Raw genomic sequence first — 23929 nt, forward strand, 5'->3', positions numbered from 1 at the left:
AATCTAGATTTGTTCTTCTAAGCGCTGAGCAATCTCAATCACCATGATTTAATTATTGAAACAATCTCTTTTCACTAGACAAAACTAAATGTGCATTATGGTAGCGGAGATCAGTGCAGACAAGACCTGCCGCCGGGCTCCCTGGTAACAGGACTGAGAAAGAAGGGTTGCATTGCTTGTGCTGGGGTGACCATAGTGTTCTTCATACTTCATAAGGCCAGTGAAGGCTCAAAACTGGACTGTGAGGAAATACAGCTGCAATAGGAGGAATTTGCTGCTTAAGCCAGTTTCTTTTTCAGTGTTTCAGTTACTATAGCCACCTTATTCCTAGTAGAAACTGCTGGAGAGGATGGAAATGGGAAAAAAATTGGCCCTTGCCTTGTGCGTCGGGTGCAGTTTTCAGTTGTGAGCATGGCCTGAGCTGAATCTTGTTCACATGCACAGAGAACGGCTACAGGCAGCCTAGTCACTAACTACCGCAAGAACTTGGGATTTCTGCAGAAGTATTTCATATCTCTTGGAAAGATGCCAAGCAGAATTTAATTGCTTGTGGTGAAATCGTTCTCTGTGGCTAGATAGGACACTGAATACTTTTGAACTTTTAAATTGCTACGGGACAGCCTGATCTAGCGCGGTTGTATTTAATATACAGACAGATAATGAAAGTTACTTCTTAATCAGATAGAGTTCTTTGATGCATCTTTTTGTTTTAAATATACCACACTAACTTGAGGGAGAGGAAGGGAGTTCTTGTAATAACATACACATTTGGTTTTTTGTTTAGTAAATTGACAGGTGTTTGGTTTTTCTTGTGTCTGCCCAGGAAACCACGTCTTGTCTCCTGGAGAGTCTGTTGGAAAAGGTCTAACGCCAGAAGCTGCAAAAGATCTCGGTCTCCCGGAAGGGATTGCAGTAGGAGCATCTCTCATTGATGCACATGCTGGAGGCCTAGGTACTCAGTCATATCTTTACTGTTCTTGGGAACAGGAATGTATTGAATTAATTTTAGAAAGCCATTTTTCTTGCAGCCTATTTTGTATGCAGCAACTTGCTCTGATGCTATTATCATGAAATAGCATAACTGAAATAAAAAAACCCCTCAAAATAACTGCTAATATTGAGTATCTGTTTATAGAAAAGGGCTGTCACTGTTAATTTCTTTTCAGCTGGATTTCCAAACTGTTTATTAACTTCTGCTAGTTCCACTTTGAATTCCTGAACTGAAACACCATTGTGTTGGCATGCCAACGTGCTGAGAGTTTGCATCTTTTGTTGCTCAAAACTTTGGGGATAGGCAAGAAAAATAAAAAATTAACATTCTAAGGGAGAGGTCTCATGTCTGAGGCTTGTTCATAGTTAGTCTTCCTTCTTAGTTTTAGAAGCGATTCATGCTTTGTTTAAATAATGCAACAGAGACTTTTTCACAATCATTTATGCTAGCACAATGTGGGATATATACCGAAAACGCTGCTTTTGGGCTAGGGGATTAGAATATGTAAATATTGTGTATCTAAACCAGCAAACAAAAGTAGAGGGGGAACTGGTCACTGCAGAGCATTCCTCTTCTGTGACTTAGAACTTTTTATACATAACTGGAGTGGGAGGCCTGATGCTTAGATTTTTTTTCTTTTCCAGCACAATATTCTGATATGTCCCATTTCAACTGTCTTGAAATATATTTGGTGAGGCTCAGTGGCTTCATTTTCTGACCCTGCTGTTGGCCTTATCTAAATACAGTCAATAACAAAGTGATTCGGTGTAACTTTTTCAGCAGGAAATTGAGGGGTTTTAGTTTGATAGTTTAGAAAAAAGTCTTACCTCAGAAAGTTTCAGTGTTATTGAAACAGTACTGTTCAATGGAAATCTATTGCTCATCAGAGTTTTTTTCTCTAGATGTAAATGAAATGTGATTAGCTGCTAAAGTAGCAGTTTTGTTTCAAATATTTTGTGGTGTTTTAAATCTCATTTGTTCTAGAAATTGTGGCCTGGAACTTTTTAAATATTTAGATCCATTTACTTTGCTTCTGATAACTGTTTCTGATGAGGTTAAGTAATCCTATAGATTGCTTTTCTTATTACCTCAGAAGGATTAGGTAGAGATCCAGCTGCAAAAAGGAAGACTGGGTTTTAGTGTCACAGTTGTAGATGTGTTGTGTTCCTACTTTTATGACTTACTTAAAAATCTGTTTGTGTCAATTAGTATCCTAATTGCATAAAAATGTGTTTAAAACTGTGCCGTAGCAGTTTTGTGTTCTTGAAAAGGATGTAGTAATAAGCTGGCCTGAAATAATGAACTTGCTGAAAAAATGGATTGTCACAGAGCACATGAAAATAACAGTGGAGGGTCCTCGTTTAGTTGGCATCATTATGCGAGTACCGGATTCAGAGCACAAAAAGTTTGCCCAATAAATTTCATGTGCTGAAATCAATGAATTGAATTTAAAGAAGAATAGAGAGCTGTTCATTTGTTGTAGTCTTCTGTAAAGAAACTCTAACACTAGAGATATACAGCTGCTGGCATCCAACAGAGTAAGACTTCAGTGGATAGAGACAGTCTGCTTATGCTAGTCCTGTTTATCAGAATATGTTTTCCCAGATGGCACCACAAACACCATCAGACTACTGAAATCGTTGCAAGGAGAAAAGAAATGTATAGATAGTTGTTAGAGAGGGAGAGACGCATTACAGAGGGAAGAGTCAGTAATGCAATGGGACAACCTGCGTGCTAATAACACGCTAACTGAGTAAAGTCCGGGAAAAGAGGAAGATTTAAGACTGAACTCATCCTTCTTCAATCTGGGAAGGGTCATAAACAGGTAGGGAAACTAGTAGAAAAGGCAGTAAAAAGGAAAAAAATTTGGATAGCAAAAGAGAGCTGGAGAGCGCAACTGTATGTAAAGAGAATGAATAGTGTGGCTACATCTCAAATACTGAATAGCTCTCCTTCATCCATAGCTGTTAATAACAAGAACCTTAATCTTTTTCAAGTCTAGTTTAACCTACAGTGTGTAGAATAGAGAGCTGAAAATCCTGAAGGAAAAACAGAAAAGCAAAAGGAGAACACAGATAATAGAACTAGGAAGTGAAACTGTGTTCTGATTAAAAGATATTAAGGATGGCAGTGCACTAAAGCATAGTAATCTTTTAATAATGATAGAAGGGGCACAGAAGGAAAGAAAATAGAGAAGATATATTTGAAACTGAATTAAAATGTGAAAATATTGGAAATAAATAACTCTTGCAGTCGATGTAAAACTTCTGTTTTGAAAAGGTACTGATGTGTGTTTTAGTGCTTACCCTGCTGTGATCTGTATTGAGATATTGAGGTTTACAATTTGTTTGAAGGGTATGACTTGTATATTAGTAAGCATTAGATTAGTTTGTGGGACAACAACATCCAGTGGGTGTCATTCATTATTCCTATTCTTGAACACATTCTGCTGGTTGTTTTAAAAACAGTCTGTAACAGCAGAGTAACGAAAAGAGCTCTTTCGTATCCTGCAGGCTAAACCAAAATGACGTGATGGACATCTTGTTTTCAGTGTTAATAACTTTTGATGCACTGTTCAGATCTGCTTTTGGCTGGATATAAAGCGTGTTTTTGCTGGACAGATTCCTGAAGTTTATAAAGGCTTCAAAGTTTTGAGTAAAATAAGGTAAAGATAAAGAATTATGTAATATATGTCTGTGGAGGTCATCTATGACTCCTGGATCAGTCCATCTGATACCTATTACGGAAAAGTAAAAATCTAAAAGCCAAGTAGTTATGTCTTACATTTTGACCTGCTGTACCAATTTAAAAGAGCCTACAGATAAAAATGTGAGTGTGGGAGGCCAGTCTTTTGGGACTGGCCTCATAAAAATAATGTTTACATTGCACCTTTTAAAAAGACATCAGCATTGTTTCAGCAAAAGTAGATAATTTATTGTACAATGTCTAAAATGCTTTGTCACTGTGGAAGAGATCCAGAAGTACGCATGCTAAGCATTGCCTGCTTTTCTAAAATATCTCCTACAGTTTGTGTGGTATGCAGACTTCTTGTTCTCATTCTTTCTTGAGAATCTTCAAAAGATTTTGAGTCTGCCTCAGAGTATGAAAAATTCCAGCTAAGGTAAAGGGGAAAGTGACTTATAAAAGCATTTAAATCATTTTTAGTGAAGAAAATATCTAAGCTTTCATTATTATGAGAATGTTCCAGACTTATTTGCTGTCTGACTTCAACTAATCACTAGGAAGACTCTAGCAACTCTAAACACTAGTAAAGCCACTGACAAAATCCCACTGATTTCAAAAGGGCCCAGAATGCATATTTTGCAGAATGCATATTTTCTTAGTGATTAAAAATATCTAAACATGATGCTCTTCAATTTAATATTGTTTACGAAAATACATATGCAACATTTGCTGACAATTCTGTTTAATAGATTTGTTCCCACTGAAGTGTGAACAATATTTTTAACTCCTTTAAGAAATTCTATTACAATGTTGCCTGGCACAGGAAATTGCCTTTTAGACAACCCTATCCAAAATTCTTAATATGAACTCATGCATGTCTGTGTTTGAGCAGTAAAGAATAAAGCATAAGAGGTAGAAGCCATACTTTTAGCTTTCTTTTGTTCCTTACAAATAAACTCTGTGTATGACAGCTATGCTACTACATAGTTACAAGCCAGCTAGGATAAAGGGACATAAGGACAGATTTCAGATACTCTTCGCTGGGTAAAAAACTGGCTGGATGGCCGGGCCCAAAGGGTTGTGGTGAATGGAGTTAAATCCAGTTGGCAGCCGGTCACGAATGCCGTCCCCCAGGACTCAGTACTGGTGCCAGTCTTGTTTAATATATTTATCGATGATCTGGATGAGGGGATGAACTGAACCCTCAGTAAGTTTGCAGATGACACCAAGTTGGGTGGGAGTGTTGATCTGCTGGAGGGCAGGAAGGCTCTGCAGAGGGATCTGGACAGGCTGCATTGATGGGCCGAGGCCAATTGTATGAGGTTCAACAAGGCCAAGTGCCGGGTCCTGCACTTGGGTCACAACAACCCCAGGCAACGCTACAGACTTGGGGATGAGTGGCTGGAAAGCTCCCCCACAGAAAAGGACCTGGGGGTGTTGGCTGACAGCCGGCTGAATATGAGCCGGCAGTGTGCCCAGGTGGCCAAGAAGGCCAACGGCATCCTGGCCTGTATCAGAAATGGTGTGGCCAGCAGGAGTAGGGAGGGGATCGTGCCCCTGTACTCGGCGCTGGTGAGGCCGCACCTCGAATGCTGTGTTCAGTGTTGGGCCCCTCACTCCAAGAAGGACATTGAGGTGCTGGAGCATGTCCAGAGAAGGGCGACGGAGCTGGTGAGGGGTCTGGAGCACAAGTCTGATGAGGAGCGGCTGAGGGAACTGGGGTTGTTCAGTCTGGAGAAGAGGAGGCTGAGGGGAGACCTCATCGCTCTCTACAACTCCCTAAAAGGGGGTTGCAGAGAGGTGGGTGTTGGTCTCTTCTCCCAAGTGACAAGCGACAGGACAAGAGGAGATGGTCTCAAGTTGCGCCAGGGGAGGTTCAGGCTGGATATTAGGAGAAATGTCTTTCCTGAGAGAGTGGTGAAGCACTGGAACAGGCTGCCCAGGGAGGTGGTGGAGTCCCCATCCCTGGAGGTATTTACAAGCCGTGTGGATGAGGCGCTGAGGGACATGGTTTAGTGGTGGACTTAGCACGGTTAGGTTAATGGTTGGACTTGATGATCTTAAAGCTCTTTTCCAACCTAAACAATTCTATAATTCTATGATTCTGTTCTATGATTTTTAAAGACTACAGTTTTAGACCTTAATTTTTGGATTATTTAAGTAACTTCCAACAATGATAATACCATAATAACCATGGCAACCACAATAAGACAACCCCCAACAGACCGATTTAATAACAGAATCTTGCAGTGGTGAACTAAACAAGAAGGTGTTAATGAAATGTAGCATACTAACCAGCAGTAGCACTTGGTGTCTTTCACAACGTCCAGCAAATGCTTTCATGTTCATTCTACATTGAGGAGAAAGATATTTTTTTGTAGCAGGATTGGCAAACTGGTCACCAGACTGCACATTGCAGATGCAGTGCAGTCTGGTGACCAGTTTGCCAGTTGAAAAGTAATGCTCAAGAAAAAAAAAGACAAACAAAAGAGTATTACTTGTTGGGCTGCTGCGTTTTGCTGGGTGCAGCACAACGTGATGCAAGAATGCAGCCTAGGAGAGGAGGAGGAGAAGGCAAGATTTCTACTTTAGCCTTCACTTAAGTGAATTGAGCGTGATGTGATGCATGCCGAAGCTTGGCTGTAGGTCTGCCCCATTCGGTAAGCAAGCTCCTGGCTCCTCTCTGGCTTCTCATAGTGTATGTTTCTGCTGCGGGCTGGGTGCTTGCTGAGTTTGTCCTCCATCCTGTCTTGTCCTGCAAGCAGAAGCTCCTCAGAGCCAAGCACAGTTCCTCTTAGGGAAGGAGTAATCTTCTTTTAGATGGTTTTGTCTAGGGAAAGAGTAATCTTCTTTTAGATGGTTCTGTCTGACATAGACAGAACAGCCGCAGCAGTCAAGACAACAAAACTGGCAGCCTTCCAGTCTCCTGCCAAGTTACCCCTTTCTCCAACTCATCCCCTGACAAAACACATCATGCAGTATATGCATGATAAACTGTGAACAAATAAACATATCTTCAGTCTACCATAGTGCCTTTCACAACAGGGCAGTCTTTCATTCTGCATGTTAGTGTACTACCTAAGAGAATAAAGGTCAGGTTATAGTCAAATTAACATTTAAAAATTATGATGATAAACATGAAAATAGAAGAAATAATCTTGTGTCCTCATGTATCTGGAATAAAAATACATTTTAATCTGATTTGATAAAATAACTTTATTGACTAAGTAGACTTTTTTTGCTTTGTGGCAGTGGTGTGAGATGCTCAGCAATTATTTGTGCGCAGAAAAGGCTCTGTTTTGTGAGGGTTGGCTTGCTCTTCTTTAAAATAGAATTTTCATTTTATTTTAATAGGAGTAATTGGAGCAGATGTGAAAGGACATAACCTGCCATGTGAGAACCAGCCAATTACATCCCGAGTTGCTATGATCTGTGGAACATCTTCGTGCCACATGGGGGTAGGTTGTATGCGTAGTCCTAATATGTACAGAATATACTAACTAATGTTTTTGAAGGGGAAAATAACCTTTGTCCTTCTCACCCTTTTCCTTTTCCTTGAATTTTTTCTGGTAACTCTATCTTTACCTTTGGATATTAATTATATATAACTATGCATTTGCTATTAAGCGAGAACTTCAATAGTAGTAGAAATCAATACTGAAAAATCACATGGAAAGTAAAAACCACGATGCTAGAGTGGCTTAAAGAGCAGCCTGAAATCTGAGCCAAAGACTCTGAGCTTGAGTTATCTGTGACAAGCCTGTCACTAATGTGTTGCAGAATAGTGTCTTTGGAGAAGGAGTGCATGTCTTCAGTCACAAGCCCTTCTCCCCCACCTCTTCACTTAATCAATATAAATCCTTCTAACTCTGAAAGTTGCCATGATGTATAGAATTATGATACGTATCATGACTAAAAAGAAAGAAAAACCCCAATAAGCAATTTTCACTTTGCTAATTTTTCTCAGTGAATTAATACAAAAGCTTTTTCTGAAATTGAGATTAAAATTTAGTGTCTGCTTTTGAAATTTATACCTTTTTAAAATGTATGAGTCTGAAAGCATTCCATTTAGATAAGTACCCTTTTCTGCCACATTTTTTATTTAAAACTCATTTCGGTCTTAAATTTAGACTGATTATAACTTGGCTTTTTCCAAAACGAGCAAATGGCAATGGGAGTGCTTGAGGTGTTAGAGAGGACTAACATGCTTCATGGAGAGAGCTCCAGTAGAGAAAAAGAAAGGAAGCTGATAATAAAATGTCAGGCTTAACAGTAAGTTAAGTTGTCTTTGTAGTAACAGCATGAATACATGGTGATCTTGAGCATGAATAAATGGTGATCTTGTCACATGGATTATAGTTCAGCAAAGCATTTAAGCACATGATTGAATTTAAAGATGTGAATAATCCCAGTATTGTGAAGCAGAGCATTTAACAAAAGCTTAAATCCTGTAGACCAATTGGAATATGTTTGGATTCCTTCTTAAACAAGAGTTTCAAACCTCAAACTCCACCACTCCTAGCTTACTCTGTCTCTGAAAAATTACATTGCTATCTCTTTGTCTATCACAGGGCAGGTAGGGCACCCTGCGAATAGCAGGTCTGGGGGAAGGTGTCACCCTTCCAGCCTGCTGCTACTTTTATTATTTCCACTTTTTGATGGAAGTTTCTGCCCTTTCAGAAGAAGCTGTTTGTGTGAACTCTTCCTAACCTGTTTCATTTAGCTGAGTTAGTTTAAATTGTTAAAATGAGTTGGGTTAGTAGAGACATAATACTGGACTGAAATGAGCTGAGGAGCTGGCAGACAGTTTCCCCAAAAGGTCTAAGGGCAATGTTGAGCAGCTGAAAATGGGCCAGTTGGCCCTAACTTATTCCTTTAGTATAACTAGCCCTGGAGGAGGACATGTGTGTGGTTATTTATTAATCTTTAATGTATGTATATTGGTAAGTTCTAACATAGAGCCAGTTCACAACTGTAGTTTGTTTTGCTTCCCAAACTAGAGCATGGCATATCAGTATAACACTTTCACGGCACTTTTTGTGCGCATACTCCACAACCATAAGAGATGTGGCTCCGTTAAATATGTTAATGTAACAAAAGTGACATGAGAAAGGCCATGTTGATGTTAATCAATGGTTCTGTTCTGTCATTAAAGCAACCCCAAAGTCGTACACAGATGGCACACCATAGATAAGGTAGAACATTTTAAGGCTCTTAATCACTTGAATGCAAACTCGGAAATAGATGCTTGTGCAGTTTTTGGCTAGATTTAAGTAGATTTTTATTCAAATGTAACTACTCAGCATTTTATAATCATTTCCTTAACTGCCTTCCTTCACTCATCTGCTCAGAGGTATAACAATCTCTAGCCAGCAGACAATAGCAAATTCTAAACTTCTCTGGATTTAATCTGTGAAAGGACTTTGGTTTACTGTTCTTTTATCTATTACCTGCATAGTCTGTATGAAGTGAACGTAGAGCACACAGAGCAGTTGTATTTGTGTTTTAATGAGACCTGTATGCAGCTGCATTTGGCTGAAATTAGCTGTTCCTTTTTTTAATTAGGGCTATAAAATGAAAGTATATTATACTTGTGTTTTGATAGAAATATATATTTTCGCTCTCCGTGTGCACCAAGGGACCCTCAGGGCTACAGAGATTAATCATCGAGTTTAATTTAATGCAGTGGGAGAGAGACCTGTGTGGTCAGGCGGGCATTAAAAAGTGCCTTTGATCTGCCTCAGGTGCACTGAGCCCCAGTGAGGCAGCAACAATAATACCTTTGTGAGATGATCAGAGACGAGAGAGGGAGAAAATGGCCTGTGTGGAAACTCAAGGCCGTCCTTTGTTGTGGTTCTGGCAAATGAAAGAGCCAACTGTCAGGAGAAATTCAGAAAACAGAAAGCAGGGTGAAAGTACGGTTGGATTTCTTTCAAGGTATCGTAACAGGAAACTGTTCAAAATCATCTACTATGCCTTTCTTCCCGCCCCCGCCTCATTTTTTGCTGAGGGCAAGGGTACTACTGTTGGTGTATGTGTGTTGGTACGGTATTTCCATTCTCTAGACAGAATACTCCATGAGTCACAGAAGCAGGTATTGCTTGAACACAGCATTTACTTTAAGAGAAACTACTCCATGACCCAGTTTTCATTACCTCAAGGACTCGAGAGATCTTGAACAAAAGGCTTTGCTAATCATGCCTTTGATATTTTAGAAAGTACAAATGTAGAACCTAATTTTACTCGTGGCTATAATAGTTTAATTTGTGGTAGAACTACCATTTTTAAGTGAGGATACGCTTTTGGAATTAACCACTGACAGTTTGGGGTAATCAGACACACACAAAGCATTTTGTGTTTCTGTTGAGATACTTGAATAGCTCATGAAAGAAACAAAACGCATGTTGTAATTAGGTTACTGATCCAAGTCCAGGTCTGAGTTGGTAGTTGCTTGAAGTCACTGCCACCTCAGGGCTCATCCATTATCCACGAGGAAAAAGAAAAGAAAAGATGGTTTTCTGAATATTTTTGGACAGTTATTCATTTTACATGATTCTCTGCTGCCTCCTTTGCCCTAGCAAAAGTCATCGGCGGAATTTGCATTTGGAATGGCAAATAAGCTGTCCTTTTACTTGTGAGGGATTGTCCTTTAGTTTAGGGCTGGGATTCATTTGCTGTAGCTTTGATCTGTCTGTGCAGCGTAGGTATTCCTTTCAAGTGACGGATACTCAGTGGCTGACTTTTCTGAGTGGGCTGCTGCATGTCATCGTGCTTTGTAGATAGGGTCTCTAAGCTCCAGCACCCACATTTAGTTTTGAAACTTTTAGGAGACTTTCCTTGTGTAGCCATGGCGACTACACAAAATGTGTGAGTAGCTTTTCACAGTAAAATAGCAGGAGGTTTGAGGCCTTGAAATAGGAACTTGCATGTTATTCCTAACTAGTAGTTTGCATGGGTCTAACAGACATGCCCTAACTTCTGGGAATAAGGTAATTGGCTTCCCTAAAAGCCTGTCTTCCTGCCAGTGTCTTATGGGTTTTATGGGATATTTTAAAGGTTTCAAAAATCCTTTGTATTCTTCTGAAGCCTGTATGGGATCAGAGCAATTTCAGGTACAGATATCTGTATTATTTTGTTCCAGTCCTGAACGCAAGCATGCTTGCCCTTCTGCAGATGTGTAAAACCACCAAGAATTGAATTAACTCTCGGGTGCCATTTAGCAATCAGCAAAACAATAATATGAACAAGCAGTGTGACAGGGTACTTGTACACAGAAATTTCCTAGTATTCCTTGGAGCAAGTAATCTAGCAGTAGTGCTGCTTCTTTCTGGTAGATAAATCTTGTGGTTTCCCATACATGATATCAGCATAGCACTCGTCTTGTGGGCACTAATTTCATATAATAAAACATTTTTTTTTTCCTTAAAGTAAAATGTTTCATTAGACTGTAAGGTTTTTGTCGAAGAGACTACAGGTTTGAGTAAACTTACGTGACACCTAATAGACTGGGACCAGACTGGGACTGGTTTTTGGTAGCCAGAGGTTGTGAAAGGATTCTAAAGTAATTTAAAATGGTAAGCAGAGATAAATGATAGTTCTGGAGTGGGAATATTGAGAGTGCTGAGGGTTGTGGAGTCACTAGGACATAGTGCCTCTTCCCTCAGACCAGGACTTCTGTGGAAGTCACCACCTATTTTGTGGTGAATTAGACTCACTTAGAGATCAGCATTGTGCTTTGCAGTTGTCCCAGAACAGTTGTTCTATTATGAAAATATTTGTCATTCTTACTCTAACACCTTTTTGGATTCACAGCTGAAGGAAATAGCCAGAGCAACCTCTAATGGGAATATTGGCTGGCTTGATTTCAGCTTACTGAAATGGGGTGTGGGGGTGTGTGTGTGGGATGTGTGTCTGAATTTGCTGGCATTTTGAGTCCCAAATACACAAGGTTTGTGTTCCTTCCTATCCAGTGTCTCTGATTTTTTTTTCTGCCTTTTTTTGGTGATGTGGTCCGTGTGCTTCTTCAGTCATTCCTTCTTTATCAGTTCTCTGTACTCAAAACTTCTTTTTTGGGATTGTCAGGGAATCTTTTTGGGTTTAGATGGCGTCTCTTCCTTTGCATCTGTTTTTGTTACTACTCTGACTCTTGTCGCTGGGAACTGACTCACCTGGCTTGGTGCGCAATTCTTTTTTCCCCGGGTGATAATGTATATGTGGTTTGAAGCTTATAATTTCATCATTTTTTAAATTGGAGAGGCACAAGTAATTTATCTCCTATCTTTTCAGATTTACTACGTGGTCTGAAAGACAGAGCTTGAGCAACTACACAAACAGCAAAATGGGCAGATCATTTTTCTGTCCCAGTGTTTACTATGGATTATTTCAGGAAGAATAACCCATCCTCTCTCTTTCCAAGCCTGACTAGTCTTTGCCTGTTTTCTGCTAAAGGAACTTCAGCCCTATTTGCTTATTCTAAATTTGTTCATTTGATTCTCGTGATGACTGGCAAACACAATAGAGCTTCTTTGCTCCACAATATCCGCCCAAGCTGCCAGCTTTGTTCACACAAATAGAGTTTAAAGCACGTTTCCACCCCCAAAGCATGCACAGTACGTGTCCTTTGCAGTACATCCTGGAGTGGAGACTGCAGAGACATGCTGGCTCGAAGTGTTCTCGTAGCCTGATCTCTGTAATCTCGGTGGGAGCCAGACCAGCAAGTGGATTCAGTATATTTTGGCTCTGATATGAGAGTCTCCTCTTCAGAACATGCCACGTTGTTAAAGCAGCAGACTTTTGAGTAATTACTACACAGGGACTCCTCAGCTGCTTGAAATCATCTGTGATGAGGGGAAAACTTGCAGGGACTAAATAGGCTGGTACTTGCTTTGCCAGCTATATTTAATCTAGTGAGATGGCACTGAGCAATGTGTTTCTGGAGAGTGAGTTGGAGGACTGCGTGCAGCACTTCAGCCTCGCACTCTTCACTCACTGCTGCACATGAATCCCTGACGTGAAACGTGCAGTCTCCGAGGGGACAGGGCCAGAAGCCCAGGGCAACGTGTCTGAGTGCCAATTGGCCGTGACCCAGCGTTTAGCAAAGGCAGCAATTTGTCCTTCTCCTGACCAGGGGAAAGGGGCTGGCTTTGGGAGCGTCAGGCGAGCGGGGAGAAAGGGGGAGGAATGCAGTAGGAAAAAAAATAAAAACAAAAGCAAACCTATTGAAGCTAGGGCAGCCTAGAGAAGTTTTTGAAATGATCTGTGCAGGCTTTATGAAATTGATAATCGCCTGCCCTCTTGGTTTTTTAATATTCTTTTCTGTAAGGCCTGTTCCGCACATGAGTCACAGAGCTGGTGTCTTTCAAATGGGAGAAATAAATTAGTATCGCAGGAACCTCTCCCTTGCTCTGTCCTCATTCAGTTCAGTTCTGCTGGCTTATATATTGCATTTGGCAGCAGTCACAGCGCTGACTTCCCAGCTAATGAAGACGTTTTACATTCAGGGAGGGCTGCATGAAATGAAAACCACATTTACTTCATGACTGTTGTTACAGGTTGTCTGTCCTTAGTGTACACAGATTTAGCCTTCTGAGAAAAGGTCACGGAGTCTATTTAGGTGCCTTTTCAGCCTATGGCCTTCGAAGGGTTATATATCCATAAAACTGCTGCCGCCTTCTACTTGTCCCTCAAAGAAGTCCTCCACACCCTTTTTTAATGACACTGTGTTGTCCCATGTTCTAGCCTCCTTGGTTTGAAAAAGAAACAAACAAAACTGTCATATCCCCTTTGCTGGCATTAATTTGACAATATATGCTTTGTTTGCTTTGTTTTGTTTTTAAAAGGCGAGAAGTAAAATATTTCTGCTAGCAGGGTATATAAAAGATTGTTGCTTTTCTGACCTCCTTATTATATTAATAAAAGCTAGGAAGACTTCAGTAGTGGTGGGAAATCATGTGCAGGCAGCCTCCAAAACCCAAAGCACTTACTTGCAGAACTAGTAAACCACAAAGCTTAAGATCTTGAAATGTAAATAGGAAGTTGGAGAGTTTACTTTAGAGCCAGCAGTGGTGAGTCTGTATAATGTTTATTTCTGCTTGCCTCCCAGCCTTTCCTAAAGCTTGGCAGAGATGAAAGGGAGGCTTTCTCAGTAAATGAGTTATTAAAAGCTTTTCTTATGAGCAAGATTCCTTTGTTCCTGGCCTGACATAATTCAAAGCTCAGGTATGCCTTGGTGACTGGGAGAATGGGACATTCCTATTTAGTGTATGCTTGTCAGAGATACCCAAGTTTTGCATCCCATTGCTTTGCTGGTAATCAACCTGTTTGGGGGAATGTAGCTGAAAGCAATACAATCTCTATTGTACATAAACTAGATAATACTTAGTAACATGTCCAGAAAACTGTGCAGACAACTCTCCTTCCCTGTTGTGAACAGATCATTTGAGTTCAAAGACTGAAAGAATAGATGTGGACAGAGTGAATGCTTTGAAAAATATTCTGCTTGGAGACTATATGAAGGCTGATATTCTAGAGACATCTCACTGACATGTGAAAACGCTTGCTTTGAAAATTCCAACAGACGCGGTGGTTTCCATACTGTGGTTAACTGCAAACTACCCTGTGTGTCACAGAGCCATGTATTAGGGTGTCAGATTTATAATACTAAGCCTTTCTGCAGTGTCTTCTCTTTGGTGGTCTTGGGGTTCTTTGCATCAGTGGATGAATGGGGTAAGAGAGTAGGAACTGTTATTCTGGTTTTATTAGGTGGGAGACTGAGGCACTTCATAGTTTAGTAGGTTTTTAATTATTATGTCTTTACTTTTACAAACTTCAACTATGCAGTGCTTTGGGACTGTATGACATCTGAGCTGGAAAGTTTGCCTTGCAAGGTTCTTCCGTGTTCTAAAATGACATTTACACACTACAGAAAATCGTGTATTGCACTGTATGATAAACAATGTGTAAACCAGAGATCTGTTTTCTTCCTTCCTTGGATTTTCTATTCTTTTTCATGTGAGCACTTAGGCTTATGTTGGGATTCTTCTAGGTCTGACTGCTAATAGGACTCCTCTTCTGTTCCTCACTCCTTTACCCACGTCTTGCCTTAGAAAGAGTGAGCAAGAGAGACTGAGCTTCTTACGTACTTGTGTTGACACTAGTAAGATTTATCTGTTCTGGCTGCCAGAAATATTGGGCTGCCTAATTTGGGCCTCCCTACTTAAAAAGCACTGTGGGATTGAAGGTTACCTGTTAGTAGATCTAGCTCTAGAAGCTAGCACCTTGCACCTTTATTTCCTAAGTGTAACAGTCACAGAATCACAGAATCACTAAAGCTGGAAAAGACCTATAAGATCATCAAGTCCAACCATCAACCCAACCCCACCATGCCCACTAAACCATGTCCCACAATGCCTCGTCCACACGTTCCTGGAACACCTCCAGGGATGGTGACTCCACCACCTCCCTGGGCAGCCTCTTCCAGTGCTTCACCACTCTCTCAGTGAAGAAATTTTTCCTAATATCCAGCCTAAACCTCCCCTGGCGCAACTTGAGGCCATTTCCTCTTGTCCTGTCGTTTGTCACTTGGGAGAAGAGACCAACACCCACCTCCCCACAACCCCCTTTCAGGGAGTTGTAGAGAGCGAGAAGGTCTCCCCTCAGCCTCCTCTTCTCCAGACTGAACAACCCCAGCTCCCTCAGCCGCTCCTCATCAGACTTGTGCTCCAGACCCCTCACCAGCTTCGTCGCCCTTCTCTGGACACGCTCCAGCACCTCAATGTCCTTCTTGGAGTGAGGGGCCCAACACTGAACACAGTATTTGAGGTGTCATATATTTTAATAGGGTTTTGGGGATTTTGTTTCTTCTGTTGTAGGAAGGAGGTTGTATTCTGGATTCTGTGCCTGGGGAAGTTATAAAATTGTCTTCCTTCATTGATGTTCGGATAGCATAGCATTTACTCCATTGCAGGGGACAGGGTAAAGCAACTTAATTTTGATTCGTTCTTTATGTATCATTATTCTCAGTTTTGTTCACGGAAGTCCAGCAGCAGCAGCAGCCCTTCATTGTAACAGCATATTTTTGTCTTTCCTTTTCTATATTCTTCAAAGTGATGATATCAGATTTGACAGGTACAACATTCTCATCAACACTGCAAACTAACAAGTTCTGATTGCTCCTCTCTAGACCCAGAAGAATGTATTAGCCTGAAGCCCACACAGTCTTGAGCCAACCCGAGTGTCTTCCTGGAGTGTTCTGTTCTGAGGAGAGCTGGATCTCTCAGATCGCAAGCATATTTATGTATAATAAATGGCCTTTCTGGATCCCTTGTTTATCTTGGTTTTGTGAGTAGGCCTGAATTTATTAAACAGCCTGCTTATTCTGTGTGTCTAGATCTCATGATGAACAAAAAGGACTCCTTTTTGTGCTCGTTTTCTTACAAGAACTTAACTGAACTGTAAAAGAATAACTAAAATACAAACGAAATGAGGTATGATAAGGGATAACCTTGGTCATCAGTTAGGTTGTCTCTGGGCCCTGAAACAATTAAATAGAATTTTCAAGAGAATACAATAATTGCATGGAAAACAACTTAATAGTTTCCTGTTAGTTTTAACATTTTGGAATTAGCCATATTTGCAACAAGTAGTATGGAATTTGGGGTCAAAATCCCAGATTTTGTTTAGTGTTGCTGGTTTGCTGTATGATTCTGTCAGATTGTTGCCTTTCCTTTGTTTACCGACTTGTAGTACAAGCGTGGAACTGAAGCTGTGCAGAGAGAGATCTTTCTACTGAAAGGTGTGATGTGTGAGTGCTGGGTATTAAGGACTCCACAGTCCAAGGTGGTATAGATGCAATGGTATTTCTAAGTATCTTTTTACTTTTCTTAACAGCAACAAATCCCCCAGTCAGGCAAACTTCATCAGTATTTGGGCAGTGGGCCTCTTACTAAGGCTTTTTTTTCTCTATTTCCAGTTTTGTTCAGCCTGTCGTGAATCAGTAGTTCTTCATCTAAGTTTCCTGTTGCTGCTCAGGCTGTGGGTGGGGGAAGATCTTAGATGGGGCAAGTTTTATTAGGGAGAAGGTAAATCTCTTCTCATATAATCATTCTGGAAGCAAAATGAGGAGAAGCATTAGCTGCTGCATTTCTCCCAGCGTCAGCCGGGAATCACAGTTTATGCTGAGTTCATTGTTTATAACTGTGGGTGAAGGCCTGAGGTCCTCTCTCAGTGTTTACTCTGTCCTTGGGAGTTTGTCTTAGTAAGTAAGGGCTGAATAAACACCAAGTAAGGTTCTCAGGATTTACCCATTTAGTTATTCAAATGTTTAAAAATATGTTTAAAATACTGTGTGATAGCATATCCCATATAATGTAAATCTGCTTCCAGTTACTCAGGGGTTTTGCAGAAGATTTATTTTATCTGTAAGTATGATACTATTGTTGGTAGTGGCCTTCACTAATATAGAAGGAATACTTACCTAATGGTGAAAAAGGAAAATAAATCTCTAAAATGAACTGTATTATGCAATAAATAAATAAGAAAGGCCTTAAGGTATGTGGGACGGTCATCCAGAGTAGGTAAATACACCAGAATTCATTTGAAAAGATTTTGGTTTTCCTTGATATTTCCCATTGATTGCAGTAAGAACTGCAGGTTTTGAAGAATAATTCTCCCCCGTAAATAATAAGGTTAGGAATAATACCTACATGCAAATCCACCTTGAGTTTCCTGTTTAAATGCCACACCTGAGATTTCTTTCCCACCATTGCCTTGAATTTCTGTCATATCAGCTACTAAGCTCCAAGTTCTTCAGGATTGTCAACATCTGATACAATGAGTTGACTGGATGGGGGTTATCAAGACTTGGGCTACTTAGCATGCATATTAGAGATAACTATGAAAACAGTTTTCAAGAGAAGAGAAGGATCTTACAACAGAATCTCCAGGAAAAGGTATGAGACAGGATAGCTCACATCTTCCTACAACTCACAATTCTGCCATCAGCTCTTTGGGAAAAGGTCAGTGCTGGAAACTCTTACGGAGTCCCTCTGTTCCTGGGCTGGCCCAGCGTGTCACACTTCTGTCTTCTAGCCACAGTGACAAGCACTGGGCCTGCCTTGGGCTACACAGAGTTTGGCTGGGAGGCTTGTTGGGGTTTTCTTAAGTATCACTTGGAGGTGGAGTTGTTTTTCTATCATCTGGTGAGTGAGATGCAGCATCCACCAGTATTTGTGACACAGCTGTTCCATGTGCACAGTTCCTAACATTTCAGGTTGGGATGAGGTCTCACTTGTCTTGTAAAATAAGATAGTGCTGCAAGTGGTATCTGAGGCATGTTTGTTTAGGAACCAGAACTGAAGTTGAAAGGGCGTGAGCTAAAGGGATAATTCTGAGACACTTAAAAACTCCAATGTTCTTGTAAAAGACTTCTATTGATCTACAAGTCAGCATTATAGTAAATGTCTTTTCTAATGCACAAATGGAGCTTGTTACTGAGAGACTGCTAAGGTTCATGAAAAATGTGTTTCGTTTGCAATCTCAGACAGTCACTTTTGAAGACTTGGTCTCTTGTGCTGATTGGAAGTAAGAACAGAAATTTGCTTGAAGCTCAACTCACCAGAGGCCGGGAGGACATTCTGGGGGAAGAATTATTGTATTTTTACCCTGTTCCTATGCTCTTCCCTCTGTTACTGGCCACTGTTAGCAACAGGTTAGCAGGCTATATGGATCTTTGGTTTGACTTTTTGATTTTATTTTTTTAAAACATTGAGAAGAGTTAGTTCATATTGTGAGGAGCTTTCAGGAATTTAATTTACTATAGCAGCAAATTGTAGTGTTATTTAAAATGGCCTGCAGTTAGTTGTCTGCACTGGAAGATTTATAATCTTCACATAAACTGGCATTTTGTGACAGTGAGTATCTATCAATGGAAGAGAAGTAAAAATAAATGGGTGGTATAAATTGTTCTAACTCATTTGAGGCCCTGTATCCCCAGTGAGCTATTGTTATGAGAGGCACAGAAGTAACTGCTGTGAGTCACGGAGCAGCATTGCTTTAGAAGGGTACATAATAGCATTTCAGCAGAGGATGCAAGTAGAAGCTATGGTGTAACCAGACAACCTTTCAGTCCATTTATCAAAACACTTGTAGTTCCCATTTCAAGGAAGGCGACACAGTAAATATGAGCAAAAAAAGAAGGTTAATCTGTATATCTGTATCCAGACATTTCACTAAATAAAACAATAAAATAAATCAATGCAGAACTGCTAGTGCTTAAGTGCTTAGCAAAAAGCTTCTGCATCTGTCAGGAATGTGGGCTTTTTTTTTTTTCCTGTTTTGGATCTTGAAAACAACAGATTAAAGGTCTTTTTTTGCCAACTTAGGTAAGAAACCTTGACCTTTGGGAATACAAAGAAAAGGATGATATGCCTGTTGAACACTTTCCTAAGCCGACACATAAAATATGCTTAATGTTAATGGATACTGATAAAAGGCAGAAGTAAATGTATGTGAACATTCATACTTGGAACAGTCAAAACTCATCTAGTTTAAAGGTTTTGTTTCAAAGCTGAGTATTCGGTCAGGGTCCCTGATAAGACATTTGAAGTTTTTGCATCTCTGATTTAGGCGGATGGAAATGGTGGATAGTGAATGAGTCTGGAAAGATTACCCATGAATTCATTGTTATTTAACTTCTTCCAGAGCTGAAACTCTCAAGTTGTCCCAGGCTTAGTTCCAAGTTTGCTTCCTGGAATAAACACAGGAGGTTAACCTCACACCCAAGGAAGAAAAACTTACAGGGGTGCAAATTTTCTGTGACGGACACCACTATAGTTTTTCTGTGCCCGGGGAGAGCAAACCCAGGGACAGTTCTAGAGGCAGATGCTGTGCTTAGACTTCTCTCTGCTCCCGTTGTGATCTCCTGGAGACCTATCTCATATATGACTCTGAATGACCTAGCTGTTAATCTGAAACTACTCTCTACACCCTCCTGGCCTCTCCTTGTATGGATACAGCTGTTTGATCCGCTTGCTCCAGCCCCTCTCTGGGAATGGTTCTCAGTTCTTGGGTCCAGTGTCTCAACCATCTGATAGTTCCTCATGAAATTCTTCTTTCTACAAGGAAAAAAGCATCATTCTTCTAGAAAAAAATCAAGTACATCTACCACTCTAACACCTTTTAGTTCATGGTATCTTTTTAGAAGATCATCTGTTGGATCACAAGCAGCCTTCCCAGCCCACTGGTCTCTCTTTTCCACCATCTTGGTCTTTTTGCCTGTTGCTTAATTCAAAGGATAGATTTTATTGCTCAGATTTTCTGTTCATTGGTTTCAGTTTTACCTGAACAGTGTTCAGGACTTGCACCTTTATAATAGGAGTCTCAGTATCCAACTTCCAAGATGGTAGAGCTACCTAACCCCAAGCTGCCATTCTCTTCCATCACATGTGAGGTTAGTGACCCTGATTCATATATATGACTCGGAGTTTTTTAGTGCTTCATGGGTGGATTACCCACATGAATGCAAATATGAGGGTCTGCTGTTCACAGTGGGTCAGTAAAGTCATCGCTCAACTGTCAGGAGATGGCTGGCAGAAATCTGCTAGCTCTCTGTGGATCTCATACAAGGTTGAGAAGTTTGTGTCTGTGTTCCAGAACACTGATTTTATTTTTCTTCTCTCTAATTGCTTGTCTCACAAAGTGACTACAGGTAACATGGTAGTGTGATTACTTAATGCTCCTGATACAGATACCATTAAGTGATGCTCCTCTTCTGGCTTGTGCTGTTAAGTGGCCAACTTCCAAACACTCATGTCCTATTACAGCTCCCATCCTTTGCAAACAGCAAGCAAATTTCAGGAAACAATTGAAATGGGACTTGAAGAACACGTCGTTCGGATGTGGCCCTGTCAGCTTCTGTGGCCAAGCGCACTCCTGGGTAAAGACAAGATGAGGTGGCTGAGATGCATCACATCTCCTAACACTTCCTTGCACTTTTTTGCATGGTGCATCATCTGCTTTTAAACAGCAGGTCATGGATCACGTGTTTGTGATAGCTCTAACCCTTCTCACAACACCTTTATTATGGCATAGAGAGAGATAATGAAAATACAGATTGTAGGCTGTCTCTTATGCTTTTATCAGAAAGTACATGGAGGGACAGGCTCCATGTGTACAGCTAGGAGAAGATTTGTTTGAATGGGAAGGAGCTACAAGGACGTTGCTGGTAGTCTTGCAAGAGTTTGGTGGCTAAGTATCGTACGTTGTTTGGATTTCAGTATCCTTTCTGAACTGGAGCACCCACTCTGCTTTTGTTCTGTCTTGAGGAGAAAATTAGTTGGGAGGGTTTAATGCAGCCCTAAATGCAGTGAGCCAAGCTCGACTTTCTTACAGTTGAGTTTCCTTGCTCTGATGAGGTAGGGAATATATAGTGAAAATGGAATATATAGTGAAAATGAAGTATATACTCACCCTATTTGATTTAATCATGCCTGAAATTTTCTTCTCTCTCTCTGTCTATCTCTGTCTCTCATTTTACTAACGCCTTTTCCTGACTGAAAAGGAGATTTATGAAGATACTTGTTTTTGGCAGAGAAGTACTACTTTATTAACATTTCACCATTTTTAAATAGATAATAGTAAGGCAAAGAAAATGAAGAGCATTTTGCTTCCAATATACTTTTCATTTTTTCCTGTTTTTATATTCTGCTTTTGCGTTTGGAGTTTTGAGTGCAAAGACAGGAAGTCAAAAATTTACTGTGGGAGAAATAGGTACTGTATTTTCCCCTCAGGAAAATGGCAGAATTTCATAATGTGAAAAATATTATTCTTTTTAAAACAAATCTCAGTTGTCCAGCTTTGCTGGTTAATATTTGGAGGCTGATCTCATTGCAAGCTTCTTTCATAAGATTAGTATTTTAAAAAAATAAAGAAGAATTTTAAAATCCTTTTGTATGATCAAGTAATAAGAGTACAGGCAGATGAAGAAGTTAACTGAGTAATCTATAGTGTATATTTGCACGATGTCAGCAACTCTGCAGTAGCACTCCTGGCCCCGGTTTCCTGTGGAATGTGCAAGGTCCCCGGGATCTGTCACACGATACACCACAGAAAGATGGTGAGTAGAGGTGGTTTTGCCTGGGCAACTGACCTCCTAGTTTTGCCCGTAATAATTTATTCATGTGGCTGTACCCTAAGACATACTAATACCGTACATACCATTGGCTGAAAACTGATGCAGCATGTTGAAAAAAAGCATAAAATACCCACAGTCAGCTCAGATGAAGAGACCGGACCTGGCTGCTATCTAAAAATGGGCCACCATGTAGAGGAGGGGTCTGTTGCTCTCTTAAGGAGTACAGTGAGTTAGTTAAGCCCCGCAGCATCCATTGTCAGATGGTTTTCTCAGAAATGCAACTTCAAACTGGCTTCTGGTGGCAGAGCTCCAGAAAAGCTGCTTATACAAGTGCAGCCTGGGACCTCTTGCATTCCCTGCTCTTGGCAAGAGCTTTGGGTCTCTTGGTCTATTGCATTTTGAAAGGTAAAATAAAATACAGCAGAGTAAAACAGGGGGGGGGGTTTCTGCTAAATTTTATTTTTTTGTTGTCAGTTTTAAGCAACATTTTAATTGATGTGTTTAACTGGTATAAGAACCAGGATCCTCTGGTTGGGGGGGAAACCCTCAAACCCTGCCTTATGGTTTCTGCTGGTGGATTAGTTTTAAAACAGTAAATGTTCGAGTCTGTGGTCATCCCCCTTGAGTGAGGAGCATGCCTAGTAAAGTCATGTCCAGTTCTCAGTTTTTGAAGCCTGCCTAAGGAGCTAGTGTGATGTTCTTGGGAGACAAAGCGCTGACTGCAGGAGCTGTCCTCAAAACTCTCGTTCCCTGCTTTTAGGAGCACTTCCTAAGGGTGGGTGCCCAAGTCCAGTTTGGGTACCTAAATAGCTGGTTTCATGTTCTAAGTTCGTGAGCCAGAAATCAGTGGGAAATGGAGGGTCTTTGGCTTTTTTGAAAATCAAAGTACTTATTTAAGTGTCTAAATACAAGTGTTAGCCCAGATCTTCAGACAGTATAAATCAATGTATCTCCATGGAAGTTGATGGTTAATATGCTGGTTTGTACAAGTTGAGGCTTTGGCTCCTAAGGCTGGAAGCACTGGTCTAGATGAATTTCTCTTTATACCCGTAAATATAAATTAAGTACAAGTTGAATAACTAATATTATTGTGATTGAACATATTCTTTCATTAAAAATCATAAGATTTAAAAAAGTTTCAAATACCTTTCCTTATTTAGCCTTGAATAAAAATCTCACAGTGGAAATGTTTAATAATCTCAGTGAAGTTTTCCTGTAATCAGTTCTTGTTAGATATAAAGCTAGGTTGTGCAGTATATAGTCCCATCGCATAACTCACCTGAAATATTTTCACAGATGAGGCAATCAAGTTGCCCTGGGAGTGTGGTTTCTTTACTGGGCATTAATCACATACCTTGTTTGGTCTGTAGTTTGCAGACCAGTTAATGTTTTATGGAAAATTTAGAAAATGAGAAATAGTTCTGCATGCGTGTCATTCACATTTTGCTGCCCTTCTCATAAGGGTTACTATTTGGAATAATAGCTAACAGTAGTCCCTAAATATTCATCTCTGTCTCCTACTTTTAGGTTGTACTGAAAGTTTTGCCTGGAAAATAACTAAAGCAGGGGTTGAACTGGAATACTAGCTCCAAATCATCATCAGAAATTTCAGATCCCAGTTTGCATTTTGGTGCATAGTCTCTGTATGTTTCTAATTCTGGTAATTTTTACTTAAGGCTGTTATTGTAGTTGTGATTGGTTTGATTTTTGTCATACCAGTTTGTGATATTACCAAGTGCAGAATAAGCAGCAAAATGAAAAAGGTGTTAGTTTTAATGTGGTCATACATGTCTTTTGTGGGTCTACTGCACTTGGAAGCTTGCTGAGCTGCTGGACTGAAATGTGCTGGACCGAAATGTGCTGGACCTGTGTTCTCAATGTTACCTTGGTGTGTAAATAAGCAGTATCATTGTCTTCTCCCTCAGTCTCTCAATTGCATTTTCTGGGTGTAAACTCTCCTCTGAGACCCCTCAGGCCAATTGCCTCAGGCCCTATGAGCTGAATAGGAACATAGGGCTCTGCCAGAGCTCCAGTCCTGCAGGCTCTTTACGCTTACCTCACATGGGACTAAAGGCAGTGAGGGGACCCGGGTGACATAAAAACGTGTCTTTACTACAGACAAC

General features: G+C 40.4%; 1 protein-coding gene across 4 annotated transcripts in view; it reads left to right on the forward strand.

Annotated features, from left to right (window-relative positions):
* FGGY (FGGY carbohydrate kinase domain containing) overlaps positions 1-23929 on the forward strand; it is a 136357-nt gene that overhangs the window by 57806 nt on the left and 54622 nt on the right. For all 4 annotated transcript variants that reach the window (XM_059821796.1, XM_059821793.1, XM_059821794.1 and 1 more), the window contains 2 exons: positions 824-952; positions 7031-7134. In XM_059821796.1, coding sequence (XP_059677779.1) covers positions 824-952; positions 7031-7134 — 233 coding nt within the window. The remainder of the gene's footprint in view (positions 1-823; positions 953-7030; positions 7135-23929) is intronic.

Source organism: Gavia stellata, chromosome 10 (genome assembly GCF_030936135.1).
Source record: "Gavia stellata isolate bGavSte3 chromosome 10, bGavSte3.hap2, whole genome shotgun sequence".
Lineage (NCBI taxonomy): Eukaryota > Metazoa > Chordata > Aves > Gaviiformes > Gaviidae > Gavia > Gavia stellata.